General features: G+C 39.5%; 1 protein-coding gene across 4 annotated transcripts in view; it reads left to right on the top strand.

Annotated features, from left to right (window-relative positions):
- The window catches only part of nav2a (neuron navigator 2a), a 141,898-nt gene that overhangs the window by 42,698 nt on the left and 77,749 nt on the right, over positions 1-21,451 (top strand). For 3 of the 4 annotated variants that reach the window (XM_057831890.1, XM_057831898.1, XM_057831907.1), the window contains exons 3-7: positions 581-633; positions 8,194-8,266; positions 9,984-10,236; positions 10,446-10,502; positions 18,402-18,535. In XM_057831890.1, coding sequence (XP_057687873.1) covers positions 581-633; positions 8,194-8,266; positions 9,984-10,236; positions 10,446-10,502; positions 18,402-18,535 — 570 coding nt within the window. The remainder of the gene's footprint in view (positions 1-580; positions 634-8,193; positions 8,267-9,983; positions 10,237-10,445; positions 10,503-18,401; positions 18,536-21,451) is intronic. The other variant, XM_057831917.1, reaches the window with a different exon arrangement.

Raw genomic sequence — 21,451 nt, forward strand, 5'->3', positions numbered from 1 at the left:
ATCCCTGTGAAAACAAACAATCTGAATAATAAAAGTTTTTTTGTCAATAACAATAGCGATTCACTATAATAGCCATTTGCAGCTTTTCTTTAAAATAAATAATAAATAAGACTGTATCAAAGACTATTAGTATATTTCCGCAGGCTGGATGATATGCACATGATTTCTGAGCTGGACCTCCTTGTGCATGCTGTCCTTTTGGCACAGTTGTCAACACTGAGCTGATGGCCTTGTCTCAGCTGTTGTGGGCTGGGCCTTTAAGGGACAGAAGGAATCCCTGACATCACAAGCCCCCGCAGAGCAAGCAGCAGTGCAGTACTCCCATCTCAGTCGGGTCCTCAGCAGCTCCTTCACATTTGCTCGGACCAGATAGAGTTTCAATTCTCAGCAGGCAGGGAGGCAAGGAGGGTTTGAGTGATCAGCTGGAGCACCTCTGCTATCCTCACTCATCCAGAGAGTGTAGGGGGCACATAGACATCTTTACCGAGAATGAAACAAGGATTATAAGCACTGAACACGCCTTTCATTCTCTTCTTTTACTCATCTGTCTTTGCCTCCTCTTCTTTCTGTCTGTCCTTAGCCAATGAGAAGATAGATGACATCAATGGCTGCCCCAAGAGCCGCTCTCAGATGGTAAGTGATCCTTTAGTTTGTTTTGGTTCTGAAAATTCACTAATGCAAGTGTGAACATTTATTTGAAAGTACACACCTCTTTGATGACCTGTATACAAGGTAGTTGCCAGCATTTGGGACTGCTTGGTAAATGTTATCCTTTGTGGCCTTGAAGGCTACTGGCCATTAAAACAAAAAGCTCAGGCAAGAAGTTATCGTTGACTTTTAGTTTGAATTGTTGCATTTTATTAGACTGGCTGGAGAGAACATTCCTCCCATATCTAGTATATCAAGTACAAGCAGGAATGCTCGTGGCCACAGTTTTATGGTTGGTGCACAATGACATTTAGGATGGTTTTAGTGAGATTTCAGCATTTTTGCAGTTATTGGTCCCCAGCGAGGAAATGATACAGGAGGCCCGAGGCAGGACTGCCCTCCACAGCAAGTGATGGGTCATAAATTGGGCCAGTGTGCCAGCTGAGGGGGCTATTTTTGGCCACCAGCCAGACTACTGAAGCTTCTCAAAAGCACCAGAGAGTGACAAGCACAAACACACACACCTCCATAGTTAACAACTGAAAGGGGGCAAAAAGCACAGCTGATCCCTAATGCTCCCTTTGTCATTGAAATGCACACATATACACATACATGACCCTATCTATAGATATCCCAAACCATTCTCTTTGCTCAAAATCCCTCGTTGTTGTATTTATGTATGTCCAAGTCAAATTCCAATCTTTTGTTTCATTGCAATTAACATCATGAGCCCATGAAGCCTCTGGAGGTTGAAGTCTATTTTATTATCAAATAAGTCACTCACTAATATTGTTTCCTTTTTTAATGCATAATTGCACCTTTCACATTATGTGTTGTTAATTTTTTTGTTAATATTGATAATAGTAGTAGTTATATTTATTTTCTATCTCTCAGTCACTTGGAATAATGATCAAACTTGCTGTTTGACGTGGAGATTTTATTTACAAGTTAGGGGCCAATTCAATCAAGCAGAATGTTCAAGATAGAGGATGATTCCTATTCGGGGTGTACCAATCCCACGTTTCTGACCGATTAAGGGTGTTTTTAAAACCCTGACCTGCCGATTTTGATTTTTGCCCATTTATTTATTTTATTTTTTCATTAACAGCAGCAGGCAATGCCAATCAATATATTTTTTTTACCTTAAAACACTGAACATTTACGGAGGAGTAGAGCTGCCAGTGTTAGTGAAACATTTTTACCAGGGCTTTCTCGTTTTAACGTATCGCCAGCTCATTTTGAAGTACTGATTACTCGCTTTAACCTATTGACAACTTGTTTCAACCTGTCCGTGACCAAATGCTAGTGGGCTAATTTGGGTAACTAATTCTTGACCCATTTGGCGGACAAATTTATTAACTCAGCCAGATCAATCAGTGCACCTTTAATTAGATGAGGCTTTGCAAGGCAAAGGCCCGGATAGTAAAATTCCATTATTGTTTTTTAATGCCGTTTCTTCGGCGTATGGCACAGCCCAAACCGTTTGACCGACCGTCACCGTTCAAATATCAAAATCACCAGAATTTTCACGCGACGCAGGGAATTTTTCGAATGCCCCCCCCCCCCCAAAATTTTCTGTTCGCCCATAAACATGGGTTAAAAAAATAAATAAATAAATAAAAATGTACCTAGTCCTACAATTTTTGACCAAATCACATAATTTACAAATAAAAAACAATTCCAGGAAGGTAAGCGGCATAAAAGTTGTATCCAGAAATTGCCAAAAACCGACGGTTCTCCTCAAATTCACCAAAAACTGTCCCATTCATTTCTAATGGGATGCCAATGACAGCCGTGTACGTCCAAATTTCCCATTCATTTTCAATGACAGGAAAACATACAGTAGGTCCTTGCAATTTTTGACCATTTACCATGACAGCCCATTGACATTCAAATGGCGCCCAAGTAAGTCGATGCCATTGACAGCCATGCAACAGGACGTGCCCCCGAAATGTCCCCAAATAAACCGGAAGTGACCTGATATCAACAGGACGTGTCCGCCAAATGTCCTCAAATCAACAGGAAGTAACCTGATATCAACAGGGCCTGTCACCCAAATGTTCCCAAATCAACAGGAAGTGACCTGATACATCTGTATCTACCACAGCAAAGCCCCATCATGATTTCTCCAGAAATTGCAGTTTCTAGTTCCTATACTGTCTTTCCTTTCACAGTCACAATTTGGCAGTTCTGAATTAACAGTTAAACGTTGATGTTTGTTTTGAACATGTAATCTGATTTATCATCAAAAACCCTCAACTATTCGTGATGTTCTGTGACTTGCGCGGGAAAAAAAGCATAAATGTATTTGTTATACTGTTTAAAGTACTCTATGTATTTGTAGAACAGTTCATAGGTTATAGTGGTTAAAATATCCAATAGCATTGGCCTTGTCTTATGTTTTTCTGCGGTGTGAGGGTTAAACTTGAAGTTCCACACTTTACCTTCATGAATTCAACTTGAACTTCACATAATTTGGTCCTTCATCTAAATACAGTACAACATTTGCAAGATAACGCTTACATGCTGAGTATGTGGCCTGCATATTAATCACAGCCTGGTTATGTCGAACTACGCCTCTTTATACAATGAGGGTAGGTACCCAACACGCCTGTAGAGCTTTGGAAGTGTAGAGTCAGCTCGTCATTGTGATTCACTACTGCCACACTATTAATGTGTAAATTCATAACTAACATCATATTACATCATCAGCCACCTTATGTTTAAAATAAATAAATGAATAAATATGCCAAATGGGCTACCCAATAGTAGATTGCTCTTGAACATAATCTAAATAATGGTGCCACTAGACTCTTTGAATTAAATACAGTATCGAAAGAACGTAATGAATCATTGAGAAACCGTCTCGCAGTTTCTCATTCTCAATGTACCAGCAAGTGCTATCTAGAAAGTGTTTTCAAAAAGATCTAAATAAACTTCTAGCGCCAAATATGTATTTATGTCAGTCTGGGAATGTCTTCTGAGTTTCCATAAATGGAGGTTTTGATTCTTGGATGCTTAATTTGGGTTTTATGATATTGTGAAGCAAGTTCACGACATACGCAATTAGCAATGCAAATGTTTGCTTCATGTTTGGTTCTTTTTTTCTCTAAAAACAACTAGCAAAAACATAACAATAATGTGCTCTCAAAGAAGACGCGCATTTGCACACATACATACAAACACACACTCATTTGCATGCACAGTTGCACCCCCCCCCCTCAACTTAAGGGTTTCACTGGCAGAAGTAATTGGTGCGGTGCAGAAAGCCACGATAGCTGTACTTGATGTCGTTGCTGTGGGGCTTGAGCGCTCAAAAGCTCTAGAAGCGCCTGCCAATTACCAACACTTAGTTTAATCTCTGTCTCTAAATGAATAAACATGGAATTATGTCCAGTCAATTGAATAAACGGCTTTACTCTGTTCTCATTCTTACACTAAATCATTATCATGCTGGCTATCGAAGTTGAAGTAGTTGTTTTTTCAGCTGTCACATCCTCGTTAAACAGAGTCCAACCAACTAGCCGCTCCTTTGCTTCTTGTTGTCTGTATCCCTTCAGCCCCACTCCAAATTTGTCATAACGCACATGATGTGCACAAAACTGTGTAGTGTTATCTAAACATCTAATATTTAGAATAGCCATGTCCCTTTTCATTTATTACTCTTAAAAAAAAGTTAATTTAATTTACCCAAAACATGAATCTGGTTGGAATGGCAACGGAATGGAGTTTAATTTACCAATTTTGACTTGGCCAATGGCGCTCACCAACACTCACCTGACTGCCAGATGGCCCCTGTCTTCTTGAGTGTGTTCAGACCTTAGCATGCATGTTTTTAGAAAGTTGCAGCACGTCTTGCTTTCGTTTTGGTCAGATTATTGTAAAATTCCAGTGGTTATAAGAAATGAATCCCGAATTAATAAATGATGCAATTACTTTTGTTTGCGTTGTATACTTAAAATGAAGGAACGGAAAATGTCCTGCCAAAGCGTAAAGGGATGTTGGACTGAGCCAGAACCTCACAGAAAGAACAAGCATTATGTGTTCATTTGCCTGGTTTGATGAAACACAGATGGACAAAACCACCCTTCAAGGCATGTTAAGTGAATATAAATATGTTCCACTTTGCGTTAGGGTGGCCATTCATTGGACTGCGTTCTCAGTCTACTAACCTAGGGTGACCAAACGTCCTCTTTTGCCCGGACAAGTCCTACTTTCACGTAGTATCCTCGTCGTCCGGGCGGGTTTTATAAATTCATAAAAATGTCCGTTTTTTATGATTTTTCACGGGATCATTTTGAAGAGAATCCCTCCGGCCGCTGGGTGGCAGCGCCTGCCTGCGATGACATGGCTCCTAGTAGTAGGGAGGGAAGGAGTAGTTCTTCTTGTTTTTGTTGGCAGTTTACCCCTATCATGAGGGATTACCGCCATCTACTGGGTTGACGATTTCGCCACAACGCCTGCCCAGTTGTTAAGTTTTTTACGATAAATACGTATATAATGGCAACTGTTGACTTCTGTCGGAGCTTTGACTGTAAAATCCCGTTTGGTGTCGCATCGTTGCGCTGCTGATGATTGTAAAATTTTATGTCAAAGTATGATTTTTGCCTCAGCTGGCTATCAGTAAGCTAAACCACGCTAGGCATTATGGGAAACGTAGTTTTGAACTGCTACGTTTGAAAACATGCTGGTTGAATAGTTTGTCAGTTTATTTCAGTTATTGTTTGTGTGCAATCTAGGACATTGAATGAGAATATCAATTCAATGGAAATAACAATTCGTCAAGGACAATTGTCGTGATAGTAATTTATCAAAATGTTTAGTTGGCACATAGCCTACTGTGTGTATGTGTATTGACTGGACTACATTTCCATGGGTCTGCATTCTATAAATATATATATATATTTTTTCAAACTGCATTTTTCCATCCAGAGTGAGGGGGCACACTTTAAATATATTAAAGTGATATAGGCATCTCTACGTGAACTTCGAGTAAAATTCAAGTATCTTGAGGCCGGGCTGAGTGTCCTCTTTTTTGGAAATCAAAATATGGTCACCCTATACTAACCAGACTTAAGCTTCTGTGCATTGTCACTCTAAATCTGCACAGTGTTTTTACCAACGAAGCAAATAGGTATCGTTTGCGGTCTTTGTTGTCTAGATAGTATTGTTTGAAAACTGACGAGTTATACTTGTTAGGGACCGGAAAACTGACGAGTTATACTTGTCAGGGACCGAAATCGGGTGGGAGAGTATATGAAAGGCTATTTCTTCCTAATAAAATACAATGTGTCTTAGAAATATTTGATAATGTCTACTGCTACTTAGAATTAGTCCAGTTTCATTATCCTTTAAAGCAACACTAGGTAACTTTTCAACCTTTATAAAATATTTTCCTAACATTTGTGGTAATGCAGTATGTTGACTGACAACTAGTTGAATGACACCTGTTTTATATCTTGAGGGGGTCTGTATCGCTTACATCGGCACTAATTAACTTTGAGGAGGGTGGCGCGAACCCGGCCACACACAAAAAAAAAAAACCTCCAAATGTGCTGACTGCTTTACGGCATACGTCAGTTCCCCCTTTACCCATTAACTATAAGGACAGAAGTCGATGCGAAAGCTTTCGCACGAATTCCTCAAAGATGGCAGAACACCAAAAATGACAAAAAGCTGTGTCTGATGAGGAAAAAAAGAGAGGCTACCAGGATATACAGAATAAACATTGGCCCGACTTTCACTCGCTGGCGTGAGCAGATCAGGATTAGTTGTTTAAGTATCAGGAACATGACAAACCGATTATTTCTGTTACCTATCTGTTGAGATAGAGCAGCAATAGATGCAAATAAAGTTCCGTATGTGTAAGGAAGTGTATTTTAGTGTCATATGTAGGCTATTATTACCTCAGCCTCTTCTGTGAGGCCTTTCGATATTTCTAGCTGCTGAGATATTAATATCCACAAGTGTGGCATGGGTTCATTTGAGCAGGACTGCCTAGCAGTTACTGTTGTTGTGGTATCATCGTTGGGGTGCACATACCCTGCTGACTGCTGTAGTAAGTGTAGTGTAGTTTTTTAGGTAGTCTGAGATTGATTGCACAACATTATAAATTGTTATTATTTTTCAAGTGTCATCAGCGTTTCTTGGTTGTTGCATACCCTGCATTCTTCTTGCTCCAACCTGCCTCACTTCGACAGACGACATATGTCAGCCACTCAAACAGCTGCTCTAGAGTCAGAGGTCACACACTGACAACATGTCTTATGTTATTGTTTCAACTTAGTTAGAAGCCAGAATTTTTACTCACCAGTATTGGGCAGCTTCTCATAGACTTCTCACAAGTACATCTACTAGTAAGTCATCATAAAATAATATTGAAGTAAAAAAATACATGAAAATACAACTTATACTCAAAACATGCGTAAGTGTCAATAAGTGCATTTATGCTGTGTGTACTGTACACTAATATTTATTCGCACAACTATCCCGTTTCTGAACTTGTTGCCTATGTTTGCGAGACATTAATCAAATGCAGACAAGCAATTGCTCACATTCACTCTGATACCAAGTCATTTTTTTGTCTAATAATTTACTTAGTCTACAGGTTTCTGTATTGTTGAGGGCAATGAGAATACCCAGAGAAAATGTGTGGAAGAAAGAAGATGAATAATTCAACACAGAAAGCCTGGTGCCAAAGTTTAGCACCCCCGACCCCAAAATAAATGGTTTTATTTCATTCATCATGTTTCATATCTTTGCTCTTAAATGCTCTTAAATTTTTAAACTTGGCAGCATGTGATCATTTTAGTTTAAACTGGAACTAGAAATTGAACAAAGTGGCACAATTTGTTGAGGACGACTCTTGGAACAGTGACGAATTCAGTCTAATTGCATGGGTGAACCTTTGTTCAATTGGTCCGGGTCAGGGCTCTCAAGCTTATCTACACCAAACTACCATTTAAGCACACGTTTTTGGACCTTGCTTCACTTTATACAGGTGGATATGAATATTAAATGCTTGGCGTTCCCCCTGTGAAAACTACAGTTAGAAAACTTTGGTCATGCTCAGATCATTTGCCTTGACCTGTTTTATGGTTAACTGTGTTATTGCAAGCTGCGTGTATTTATGATACTGCAGTACAAGAGGATTGCTACATTCCTTATCACCGTAATTGTAGCATTTTTCTAAAAATTGTTTTTTACTTATTCTGAAATACAAAGGAACCGATCAGATGTTTGTCCTTTTGCGCTAAGCAGAGACAAACACGTGGTATTACCTTACAGGTTTCTTCTTTTTTTTCTCTCACTCCATTCTTCATGGGCTTTGCTACAGTAGTTTTAATTATATTTTCTTACTGTTACCACCCTTGGGCCATTGGCTGAAGTGCTGAAGTGTTGTGCTGATGCACATGATTGGGTGTGAGACTCTCGTTCCATTTACCGTTGTTAATAAATAGCTACATAGGAAAACAGTTTGTGAATATGTGCACATTGAAATCAAAATGTTTTTTTTACAGCTGCTATGTGTTTTTGCTTATGCAGATTGAAAACATTGACGCCTGCCTCAGTTTCCTGGCAGCCAAAGGAGTCAACACTCAGGGATTGTCTGCTGAGGGTAAGCTGGACATGGACATGTGCTTCTGTTTCCACTGAACGAACCGTGATTACTTTGGAATTGCATGTAATAAATAAAGCAGTTTAGAAATGAAGTCATCCATCCAGATATTAATGCATTATAGCACTTGTCCTTATAAAGGTCACAGATGAGCTGGAGCTATCCCAGCAGACATTAGGTGAGAGGAGCCTGGACTGGTCGCCAGCCAATGGCAAGCACATAAATGCAAACAAGCTCTAACACTTATATTTACTCCTATGGTCCTTGGACAATTGAGTTATTTTAATAGTACAAACATGCACAGGTGGGTTAGGTTAGCATGTCGGCCTCACAGTTCTGAGTTCAAGGGTTCAATCCCAACCTCCCGAGAAAGTGTGGGATTTGCATGTTTTCTCTGAGTACTCCGGCTTCCTCCCACATCCCCAAAACATGTATGGTAGGGTAATTCAACTCTCCAAATTCTCCATAGATGTGGTTGTGAGTGTTTTGTTTTTTTTGTCTTTGTGTGCCCTGCGATTGACTGACAACCACTTCAGGGTGTACCCTGCCTACCGCCCATCGTTAGCTGGGATAGGCTCCAACACCTCTGTTACCATCATGAGGATAAGCAGTACAGAAGATGAATGAATGAATGATAGTACAGTGGTACCTCAACATATGATCGCTTCGACATACGATCTTTTTGACATCCGATGTAAAATTTGACTCGCCATGTTTTGTACATCCGTCAACATGCTCGAAATACGACGATTTATGACAGCGCAGCAGTTTGTTTGGGTTCCAAGAGTATTAGTGCAGGTGGTGAAAAAAAGAAAAAGGTTAGCCTTACCATTGACATGAAGACGGAAATGATAGAAAAATATGAGTGTGGTGTGCGCGTCTGTCAACTGGCTCGACAATACGGCCGTAGAATGTCTACGATCTTGATGGGCCTCCTCTGACCTCTGTTTGCCAGTCTTCATAAGTTTAGGTGACCATTATTATGATTGTAACATCGCCAAAAAAATCGCCAGCTTCATCAGGTTTTTAATCATTTATTACAGAACTTGTGCAGCACAACATGCCTACTGTCCGCCGCAGATGAACATGAAAAGTGAAAGTAAAAAGTCCTCTCTCACTGTCACGTCGGCCACGCGGTGCGTTCTGGTACACCACGCAAAACACAGTCGCCACATTACAACCCGATTCATTGCATTATTACAGGTGATATTATTATTATTAGTATTATTATATCATTATTCCTATTTCTATTCCTAATTTATTTGTTTTGCTCTTTGCAATAGTACCAGCAATATTTATTAAGGATTTATAGTAGGTTTTCTGGAAGGCTGTGGAATGAATGAATTGAATTAAAATGTATTCTTATGGAAAATCCTGCTCGACGTGCGGCCATTTCGACTTACAAACAAGGTCCTGGAACGAATTAACTTCGTATGTGGAGGTACCACTGCATAAGCATGCATGGTTTTTGGAACATTCGCCTCAAAAAATTTGCAAGCATGGAGATAGTAATGCGAACTCCAGTGCGTACATTCAAATTCCAAATCCCTGCAAGTGTGCTCACAACGCTGAAGTCATATTGTCAGACATTAAACATTTTGACTAGTTCTACTGATTACAGCATTCTTTCTTTTGTTCAGAGCAACATCGTATTGCCTTTTTGGTGTTCACCTTTAAGTATTTTAATGTGGCACATTTTCTGTCATCTGACCCTCAGAGATTCGAAATGGCAATCTAAAAGCCATCCTTGGCCTCTTCTTCAGCTTGTCCCGGTTCAAACAGCAGCAGCAACAGCAGCAGCAGTCCCAGCGACACAACGCCCAGCCTGTCCTCCCCCCTACAACACAGCCTCGGAGCTCCCACCCTCCCCTGAGCCAGCAGAGCAGTGCCCCAGCTCAGCTGAGCCAGTCTACGCATGGGACTCTTGCCCCATCAACCCAGAAAGCAGCACAGGCCGAGATGCAGTCCAGGTGAGACATTAGGGACCTGCCAGCCAATTCCAAAACACTCTTCAAATTAATTTAAAAGTTGTATACAAAATCATGACACTGTCTTTATGAAGTCTGTCACTTTATCTCGCCCATCACTTTGTCATATCTGTCTTCCTGCTCACACTTCTTTTCATATATAAATGTGGACCTGACCTTTCTTCCTCTTTCGCATATTTCTTTTCCTCTAGGATTGGCTCTCAGAGTAAACTACTCAAGTTTTCCCTTGGTCAGAAAAAGACCTCTAGGTTAGATTCTACTGCATTCTTCTGTGTCTTTGCTCAACCTCTCTTTCCTCTTCCGCACCTATTGCTCATCTCTTGGAAAAAGTAGCATGATCATTGCCCCTATATAAAGACAAGTATTTATTTTGCCCCATTATTCCCATTTCCTTGTCTCTGTTTAAAGACAGGCTCTACTACAAGCACCATCTAAAATGCATGAGTGCTAAACTGGTTGTAAAACCTTGGGGCTACATTTTGGGACTCCTCTGTCTGTCTAGCAGCATGCTTCATTTGGCGAGCCTGCTAAATGGACTGCGGAAGACCTTTAGATAACCCTTGAATAATCGTGCATTTGCGTGTGTGTTTCGGATGGGGGGTTGCAAGCAAGTCCCCATACATATAATGCAGCCTTAATAATTAACAGAGACTTAGTGCCTGGAATGCGCAGAATTATCCCAGTGAGGATGCATGTTTACCATATAATATTTTGAGATTATTATTTTTATTTTGTATTTTTAAATAAATGCATGCTGCCCATTCCACATTCAGTTTGCATTGCACCTGCATCCTGAACAAGCTGTTTTCCCATACCCATGCAATTACACCATCTGCTGGCACATCTCTATAACTACAAGAGAAGATAAAGTCTATTGCAGCATGTATTTTATTTCAGTGACACTTCAAAGATGCATAAAACTAGCTAAATAAACGGACTGAAATATTTTGAGAAAAAAATCATTAGCATTGAGTGCTTACAATATTTAACATTTTAAAGGACACATATGCAGCTTTTAAGATTTTTATACACTTTTGAACAGTATGTTTGTGATCCCCAGTTACTGTATTTGTTTGAAGAAAATACGGCCAATGATTTCAGCAAACAAAGCATTATTTTCAATTCTCAATCCATTACATTTTTTGCATCTACACCCTGCAAATGCTCTATCCCTTAGTAATTAAAGTCAAATGACTCCAGGACACGCATATCAATATTTATGATACCGCCAATTACTTTGCAGGCAGAATCAGTCAGTCAACGTGAAAAGCAATTTGGAAAGGGCCATATTACTAATATGTATAAACTGCTTATCAGCATCTTCCTGACTGTCTCAGAGTGATGATGTTACCAGGATGAATTAAAATTTCATTGTCTAGTGTGCTTTGGCTTAGATGAATTGCAAGACAAGAGTGCCACCTTTTTCTCTTTTAGAAATTAATGTGTCATAAACTCTAAGTGAGGACTGCACAATTGCAGTAAATGTTTTGTCTCCTTTGGTCTTTGTTTGGTAAAAATTAATAGGAGTACAAATTTAAATTATGCATAAATGACCCTGGGAAATAAGAGTATATTATTCTAAATTTTGACATCTTGTCATAATACATACATGCCATGTAGGCTCACTGTTGGCGTCTTTGTTTTTTTTTGTTTTTCTGCATCGTTTCCTATATTCTAACTGAAAGCATAACGATGTCATGCTTCCTTGTACTGTATTACTCTTATTAAACGATTGCAACTAAACCTGGGGTGCCCATTAAGTCGATCTCACCGCTAGTGTGGGTAGCTCCCACCATCCCAATATATATATACATATATATATATATATATATATATACATATATATATATATATATATATATACAGTATATACAGTGCTATATATATATATACTGCTAATGGGTTTTCCCATTGGCAGTGTATCAAATATTTGTTCTCCCCACTGTATATATATATATATATATATATATATATATATATATATATATATATATATATATATATTTATATTAGGGCTGTCAAACGATTAAAATTTGTAATCGAGTTAATTACAGCTTAAAAATTAATTAATCGTAATTAATCGCAATTCAAACCATCTCTAAAATATGCCATATTTTTCTGTAAATTATTGTTGGAATGGAAAGATAAGACACACGACGGATATATACATACAACATACTGTACATAAATACTGTATTTGTTTATTGTAACAATAAATCCACAAATGGCATTAACATTCTTCTGTTAAAGTGATCCACGGATAGAAAGACTTGTAGTTCTTAAACGATAAATGTTATAGTTACAAGTTATAGTAATTTTATAGCCTGGTACACCAGACTCAACGCTGTTCCAGCTATTGAGTCTGGCCACCATTCCCACGGAAACAATTTCCAGGGCGGAGCAAGCCACAGCAAACAGACAGCGGAGTGGACCAATCAGCGACGGGCAGACGTGACGTTAGTAAAATGGCGACGGCAGGACGAGGGACTTACGCACAGAAGTAAACATACGAAGAGAGCGGAGTTTATTCGACATGGCTAGCGCGAGACAGACTGTTGTCAATGACTCGTGTCGATGTGTTTTTGGTCATTTAAAACTGATTTTACCGTGGATTGGAACATATTCTCGGCTCTGCCGTTCACCATCTGTGTTGTTGAAGAGACGACTTTCGACGCGCAAGTGTGACGTTGCTCGTGAAGAACACGTCACACAAATAAACGAATCTGATTTGTCGATTGATTTTGTATCTGCTCGAAAAGGCCGTTAATGGGATGGTTCCCAGACTATTTCTCTCAGTGTTGGAAAAATACAGGGAGAATAGTCTGGCAGAGCCAGGCTAGTAATTTTATATTAAAACCCCTCTTCATGTTTTCGTTTTAATAAAATTTGTAAAATTTTCAATCAAAAGTAGAGTTAATATAATAAAAATAGAGTGACCAAAGTCTAAGTTTTACGTGTATTTTGCATAGCTATTTTGATATGGAATGCCAGTTCATTTTGCATTGTTGTTAAACTATGTCAGAATAGGGCCTCATTACTATAGACTGAAGTGCTTTTCTTTTTGTGAACATTATTTTTTTTTTGGAGAGATAGCACAACAAAAATAATATTCCTTTCACTAAACGATACTTACAGTGAGGAGAACAAGTATTTGATACACTGCCAATGGGTTTTTCCCATTGGCAGTGTATCACCCAAGCGCCAGCAGAGGGCGGCAAAACTCCATAACAACAAGTAAGCGTTTCACTGTACTGTCATTTAAATCTGTCTGAGCGGGACATCTGCGTTAATTGTGTCAAATATTTTAACGTGATTAATTTAAAAAATTAATTAACGCCCGTTAACGCGATAATTTTGACAGCCCTAACATATATATATATATATGTGTGTGTATATACAGTGCCTTGCAAAAGTATTTGGCCCCCTTGAATCTTGCAACCTTTCGCCACATTTCAGGCTTCAAACATAAAGATATAAATTTTTTTTTTTTTTGTCAAGAATCAACAACAAGTGGGACACAATCGTGAAGTGGAACAACATTTATTGGATAATTTAAACTTTTTTAACAAATAAAAAACTGAAAAGTGGGGCGTCCAATATTATTCGGCCCCTTTACTTTCAGTGCAGCAAACTCACTCCAGATGTTCAGTGAGGATCTCTGAATGATCCAATGTTGTCCTAAATGACTGATGATGATAAATAGAATCCACCTGTGTGTAATCAAGTCTCTGTATAAATGCACCTGCTCTGTGATAGTCTCAGGGTTCTGTTTAAAGTGCAGAGAGCATTATGAAAACCAAGGAACACACCAGGCAGGTCCGAGATACTGTTGTGGAGAAGTTTAAAGCCGGATTTGGATACAAAAAGATTTCCCAAGCTTTAAACATCTCAAGGAGCACTGTGCAAGCCATCATATTGAAATGGAAGGAACATCAGACCACTGCAAATCTACCAAGACCCGGTCGTCCTTCCAAACTTTCTTCTCAAACAAGGAGAAAACTGATCAGAGATGCAGCCAAGAGGCCCATGATCACTCTGGATGAACTGCAGAGATCTACAGCTGAGGTGGGAGAGTCTGTCCATAGGACAACAATCAGTCGTACACTGCACAAATCTGGCCTTTATGGAAGAGTGGCAAGAAGAAAGCCATTTCTCAAAGATATACATAAAAAGTCTCGTTTAAAGTTTGCCACAAGCCACCTGGGAGACACACCAAACATGTGGAAGAAGGTGCTCTGGTCAGATGAAACCAAAATTGAACTTTTTGGCCACAATGCAAAACGATATGTTTGGCGTAAAAGCAACACAGCTCATCACCCTGAACACACCATCCCCACTGTCAAACATGGTGGTGGCAGCATCATGGTTTGGGCTTGCTTTTCTTCAGCAGGGACAGGGAAGATGGTTAAAATTGACGGGAAGATGGATGCAGCCAAATACAGGAACATTCTGGAAGAAAACCTGTTGGTATCTGCACAAGACCTGAGACTGGGACGGAGATTTATCTTCCAACAGGACAATGATCCAAAACATAAAGCCAAATCTACAATGGAATGGTTAAAAAATAAACGTATCCAGGTGTTAGAATGGCCAAGTCAAAGTCCAGACCTGAATCCAATCGAGAATCTGTGGAAAGAGCTGAAGACTGCTGTTCACAAACACTCTCCATCCAACCTCACTGAGCTCGAGCTGTTTTGCAAGGAAGAATGGGCAAGAATGTCAGTCTCTCGATTAGGGCTGCAGCTATCGAATATTTTAGTAATCGAGTAATCGACTGAAAATTCTTTCGATTAATCGATTAATCGGATAAAATAAATATAATTTTAGGTGAAGAGCAATTATAAATATACATGAGAAAACAAGACATTTCATCTAATCTTGAACCATTTTCAGTCAATCAATGTCTTTATTTTTGATGTATATTGTTGAAAACAGCCAACAATTGGACTAGTTATTTCGGATAATCGAGTAATTAGATAAGGAACATGAAAAATTAAAATACCTGATCAAGCCTCAAACAGTATAAATTTTAAAAAATAAGGATCAATGTAAAACAAAAGAACAATAGGCTAACTTACATAGAAAAAGTCCACTATCTTAAATGCGATAAAATGCGATTTTTTTTTTTTTTACAATGCTCTAAAAAAATGGTTCTGACGCATATTCCCACAAAAAATAGCTAATTACACCTATAAACTAAATCATGAATGCATTAAAAAACATTAGCTCAAACAAAAACTTGGCTTACGTTGGTCTTAACAGGGAGCAGTTGGATTCAGCCATCTGAAAAGAGGCAGACCAGAGGTCTGCAAACACTTTAAAAATAAACAACACCACTTAAACGAATACTCGAGGCAACAAAATTTAATTCGAATATTTTTTTCTAATCGAATACTCGAGTTAATCGATTAATCATTGCAGCACTACTCTCGATGTGCAAAACTGATAGAAACATACCCCAAGCGACTTGCAGCTGTAATTGGAGCAAAAGGTGGCGCTACAAAGTATTAACGCAAGGGGGCCGAATAATATTGCACGCCCCACTTTTCAGTTTTTTATTTGTTAAAAAAGGTTTAAATTATCCAATAAATTTTGTTCCACTTCACGATTGTGTCCCACTTGTTGTTGATTCTTGACAAAAAATTAAAATTTTATATCTTTATGTTTGAAGCCTGAAATGTGGCGAAAGGTTGCAAGGTTCAAGGGGGCCGAATACTTTTGCAAGGCACTGTACACTTGTGAAGAACATAATGTCATGGCTCTCTTCCAGTTATTTCTACAACTCTGATTTTTCTCCGATAGAGTGATTGGAACAGATACTTATTTGTCACAAAAAACATTCATGAAGTTTGGTTCTTTTATGACTTTATTATGGGTTAACAGAAAAAGTGATCAAATCTGCTGGGTCAAAAATATACATACATGGATCTGAAAAAGCGAATCATTGACTTGAACAAGTCAGGAAAGTCACTTGGAGCCATTTCAAAGCAGCTGCAGGTCCCAAGAGCAACAGTGCAAACAATTGTTTGCAAGTATAAAGTGCATGGCACTGTTTTGTCACTGCCACGATCAGGAAGAAAACGCAAGCGCAAGAGAAAATTAGTCAGGAGGGTGAAGATTCAACCGAGAATCACCAAAAAGCAGATCTGCCAAGAATTAGAAGCTGCTGGAACACAGGTGTCAGTAGCCACGTTTACATGCTGACTTTTATTCATACCGATTCAAATCATTCCGAATGGAAATTTCACATCAGCTATTTACATGTCGCTTCATCTATTCCGATCCAGCGTTTACATGTGTCTGCCTTTATTCCGAAAGGACGTTTGACAACTGCCGTCTGACATGCGCAGATTAATCAAAACAAAGAATCACGTTGCAAAACATGGAGATCGATCGTCAGATCAGCTGCTGTTTTAACTTTTCGAGTGGAAACAAAACTTCAGAATGACACGCCGTTCATTTAAAAAGTTGTGTGGGTGCGCTGTGCGTGTGCTTGGAAGCCATGTTGCAAGTGACGTTACTTACGTCACCAAGTGACGTCACCAAGTCAGTACGGAGCATGCGCAGAAAGAACGCAACCAGACACCATTCCGCTTCCCTGTTTACATGATATAATTTTACTTCTAATCGGTTTGGGAAAAGGAATATTCCACCCCTGTGAATCGGAATGAAATTCCATTCGGTTTGGGCCTGTTCATTCCGAATGAGGTGTTTATATGGAACACATTTATTCGGTTTGAACAAATATTCCGATTGTAATTTGAATATTTGGCTCCATGTAAACGTGGCAAGTGTCCACAGTCAAGCGTGTTTTGCATCTCCATGGACTGAGAGGCTGCCGTGCAAGAAGGAAGCCCTTGCTCCAAAAGCGGCACCTTAAGGCTCGACTGAAGTTTGCTGCTGATCACATGGACAAAGATAAGACCTTCTGGAGGAAAGTTCTCTGGTCAGACTAAACAAAAATCGAGCTGTTTGGCCACAATGCCCAGCAATATGTTTGGAGGAGAAAAGGTGAGGCCTTTAACCCCAAGTACACCATGCCTACCGTCAAGCACGGTGGTGGTAGTATTATGCTGTGGGGCTGTTTTGCTTGCAATGGAACTGGTGCTTTACAGAGAGTAAATGGGATAATGAAGAAGGAGGATTACCTTCAAATTCTTCAAGATAACCAAACGTCATCAGCCCGAAGATTGGGTCTTGGGCGCAGTTGGGTGTTCCAACAGGACAATGACCCCAAACACACATCAAAAATGGTAATGGAATGGCTAAATCAGGCTAGAATTAAGGTTTTGAATGGCCTTCCCAAAGTCCTGACTTAAAACCCATTGAGAACTTGTGGACAATGCTGAACAAACAAGTCCATGTCAGAAAGCCATCAAATTTAACTGAACTGCACCAATTCTGTCAAGAGGAGTGGTCAAAGATTCAACCAGAAGCTTGCAAGAAGCTGGTGGATGGATACCAAAAGCGCCTAATTGAAGTGAAAATGGCCAAGGGACATGTTACCAAATATTAGCGCTGCTGTATGTATATTTTTGACCCAGCAGATTTGATCACTTTTTTCTGTTCACCCATAATAAAGTCATAAAAGAACCAAACTTCATGAATGTTTTTTGTGACAAAGAAGTATCTGTTCCAATCACTCTATCAGAGAAAAATCAGAGTTGTAGAAATAACTGGAAACTCAAGAGAGCCATGACATTGTTCTTCACAAGTGTATGTAAACTTTTGACCACTACTGTATGTATATACACACACATATATATATATACAGTATATATATATATATATACACACACAGTGTCTTTTTAAATGCACACTCATATGTTGCTCACACAACATAATTATGTACATTCACAACCCCCCTGCTGTTAAGGTAGCTTGCAGGATGTTGTCTCCCTGAAAAGTAGATCTAAGAGCCAATTACAATGAGCAACCCCTGAACTAAACCATGTGTGCATTGGTCCACACTTTGCATTGTGTACTCATTTGGCAAAATGTTTTAATTAAATTTATTCCGTAAATTATCCGCCCTGAGGATAAGCGGAATGGAAAATAAATGAATGAATGAATTGATTGATATAGGATTTGTGATGTTGTAGACTCTATTCACTTTATTCTGTTTTCACTTATTCGGTTCTGGTCAGACTTCCTGGCCCCTCAGCGAGAGTGTCCACTGCGGGCGGTGACACCACTCCACGAGGCTTGGTCAGTGGTGCTGGAAATAGACGCAGCCAGGCCTTCAGTGACAAGACCAAAGCCAGCACACAGCTAAACAAAGGTAGGTGTCATGTCAAGCAGTGACATATCTTCTGTTTAGTTTGAATAGCTTTGATTCTGCCGTTATACAATATTCATTTAATGGAAGAGGAAAACCACAATACAATATCAAATCAGAAATGACTGTAAATCATAAGCATGAAATTGAGATCGTTTCACCCATGAAACATTCTTTTCCTGTCATTGTGTGATTCCCAACTTTTAAGAACGAATTTTAATAAAACGCATACACAGTGAATGGCATTGCAGTGCAATATATTCAGTTTGACCCATGTTTAAATATATTCTATTATTAATCACTAGGCCAGGGCTTTGAGTCTTAGTGTTAACAGTATAAACTCATTACCCGCCATTAGATATGGGGTCCTGACTGTATACAGGCCCAACATGTATACATAACCAACTATAATTGAGAATGAAATATATCAAAGAATAGAATGCCTATGTAAATTACAAATGCTAAACTTTTTAGATTGTAGAAAAGCTTTGACTGGCAGCACATAGGCTGCTAATCACTGGTTGTCCGCCCTCCCTTCTCTCCCTACTTTGACATGATGCCAAGTCCCTCCCCCTTAGAGTAGCACACCACCCCTCTTAGCCTGATGATGTCTCGGCATGGCATGGCACTCTGCTGCCCATCCTTTTTCGGCTCTTCTTGGACATCTTGCAGCACTTATGAGGTTGGTTCACTTACAATTGCAGGAAAATCAATGTCTTACTTAAGAAGTTAGGGAGGCTTTCTTGAGCAGGTTGAGTCAGTTTTTCAGGTTTGTTGAAATGCCTACATGTGGAGTTTGTGTTTTGTTTTTTACAGTTTGAAGTCGATGTTTACTAAATATGATATTCGTTTTGGCATAAATTCACAATATGTTTGGATCTTATGCTCAAGAAATGCATGTTGAGAGGTGTTGTAGGTTAAGATGGTAAAGTGGACACCTGCAACATGCAGTGGGTGCATTATACAGCCTGCGTGACATTGGCTCTGACACCAGAATAGAGTCACTTACCTTGTGTCTGTACACAAGTGAAAGTGGCTTGCGTCTTCTCTTCTGGACTACATGAACACAAAGTGACAGAGACTGGGTGACAAAGAGCAGTCTGTGTTGTGTTGTGTTTGAGTAAGTGCACGCTAATGTGTGCACAAGCATTTGTGCGTGTGTGTTTTAATTTGTCAAGCTGTTTCCCTTGCACAATGAATAGCCTTCTTAATGGGCTGTAACGTCACTGTTTGAGTTAATTCATGTGGAGAAACTCTTCAAAGTTTTTCCGTCTTCACACAAAGGCTGCCTGTCCCTCTCACTTTTGAGGGTACAATAACTGAGCAGTGAGGCAGGGGGAGGGCAGACAAACATCAGAAATACTGATGAGTAAGCAAACACCTGCAATATCAAGTTGTGATATTGTTGAAATATGGTCATGTTTGCAAAAGGAATTCATCAGTTGGAGTGGTGATGGATAATTCTGTCCTTCATAATTCTTTTTCTTAACCAATATGCTATCATTTCGACTTATCTAAGAGGATTTTGAGTTCTTGCATGACTGAATTTGTGACCCAAGGTTCAAAAAGTCATGCTTTGATGGAGTTGGTGTGGAAGATTGTTTTACACCAATCTCTTTGAGGATTTTTTTTCCTGATACACATTAAACTCTTCCTCCAGTATGGTGTCTAAACACTTTTGCCCAATTCAAGAAAGTGCCAGTACGCTAACCTAGCTGAAAACACACATTCATCACTCAGCCTTTTCAACACGTGAAAAATCTTCTCCACATCTTGTTTGCCCTTCTATATGTGTGCGACTAGTGTGTCCAAGTAATGTGTGACCATCATTGTTGTCCTTAACTGAAAGGCTGTGGTTAAATGTCTCGTGACCAAGGTGACCGTGAGAGCAAACAGGCTGCCTGTGAAGTCTAAAAAGTCTCTGCTGATGCTAACGCTAACACATTTATTGCTTGTTTACAGCAGCTTTCACACAGGTCCAAGGCCAGTTGTTGATCTGGCCACCAACATTCTAACGTTTGGAGATTATACACTTTCAAGTGGCTGAATTAGCTTCACACAACCTGCATACATGTTAACACTTGGATGAAATCTCCTGGTTTTAACAGACAAGAAAACAGTGCGTGAGACAAGAGGTTAGAGAAAAGTATGTTGAAAAGTTAACTTTGGTTGTTTCCTTGAAATACCGTGATGCTATCAGGAGGCTGTGGAGGATAGGCCTGCCCTACTATGAGACATGTTTTACGCCTGGCAGGAAGTGCAGTGGTTTGCCCCGAGAAACCCCTCAATTGTCATTTCCAGCACTTAAGTTTAATTTCTAATTACGGCTGCAATTAAGTTGTTGAGTTGTAATTCTTTCAGTATGTCTTGGGGGAGTGAGCTGTCCTAAAGTTCATTAGGTCTCTGACCCATTCGTAGAGCATATTGTATCCATTCTTTGTTTTGTTTTTAGAGTGGAAGTTGTTTCCCTAATACTTAGAACCCTTTCACATACACCTGAACACCGTTTAAATCCCGGTATTTGAATGGGCAGCCCTGATATGTGAAAGTAATTTACAGGGTAGACTGACACGGAGATGACGCAGACATTTACCGAATCGCATGTTTGTATAATGTCCGAGACTTTCCTGGGAAGCGGTGTGTGTGAAAGCAGGCGTTAAACCTAACCCTAAACCCACATAACGATGGCTGATGACATAATTATCATGGCGGGCCGATCGTTACTTCCTCTTTCTCCACAGTAAGACGAAAAGGGGTAAACAAACATCGCAATTATCAGCATAGCAAGCTGGAAATGGCTAAATTAAACTAAAAACAACAAAATTAAATTGCTATTGGATCGTAGAGCCAAGGAAGAGAGTCCATCGTCCATCTTTGGAAATGTGTGGTTTATTTTGCTGCTGATGTTAGGGTCCGCAA

The sequence above is a fragment of the Corythoichthys intestinalis genome, chromosome 1 (genome assembly GCF_030265065.1).
Source record: "Corythoichthys intestinalis isolate RoL2023-P3 chromosome 1, ASM3026506v1, whole genome shotgun sequence".
Taxonomy (NCBI): domain Eukaryota; kingdom Metazoa; phylum Chordata; class Actinopteri; order Syngnathiformes; family Syngnathidae; genus Corythoichthys; species Corythoichthys intestinalis.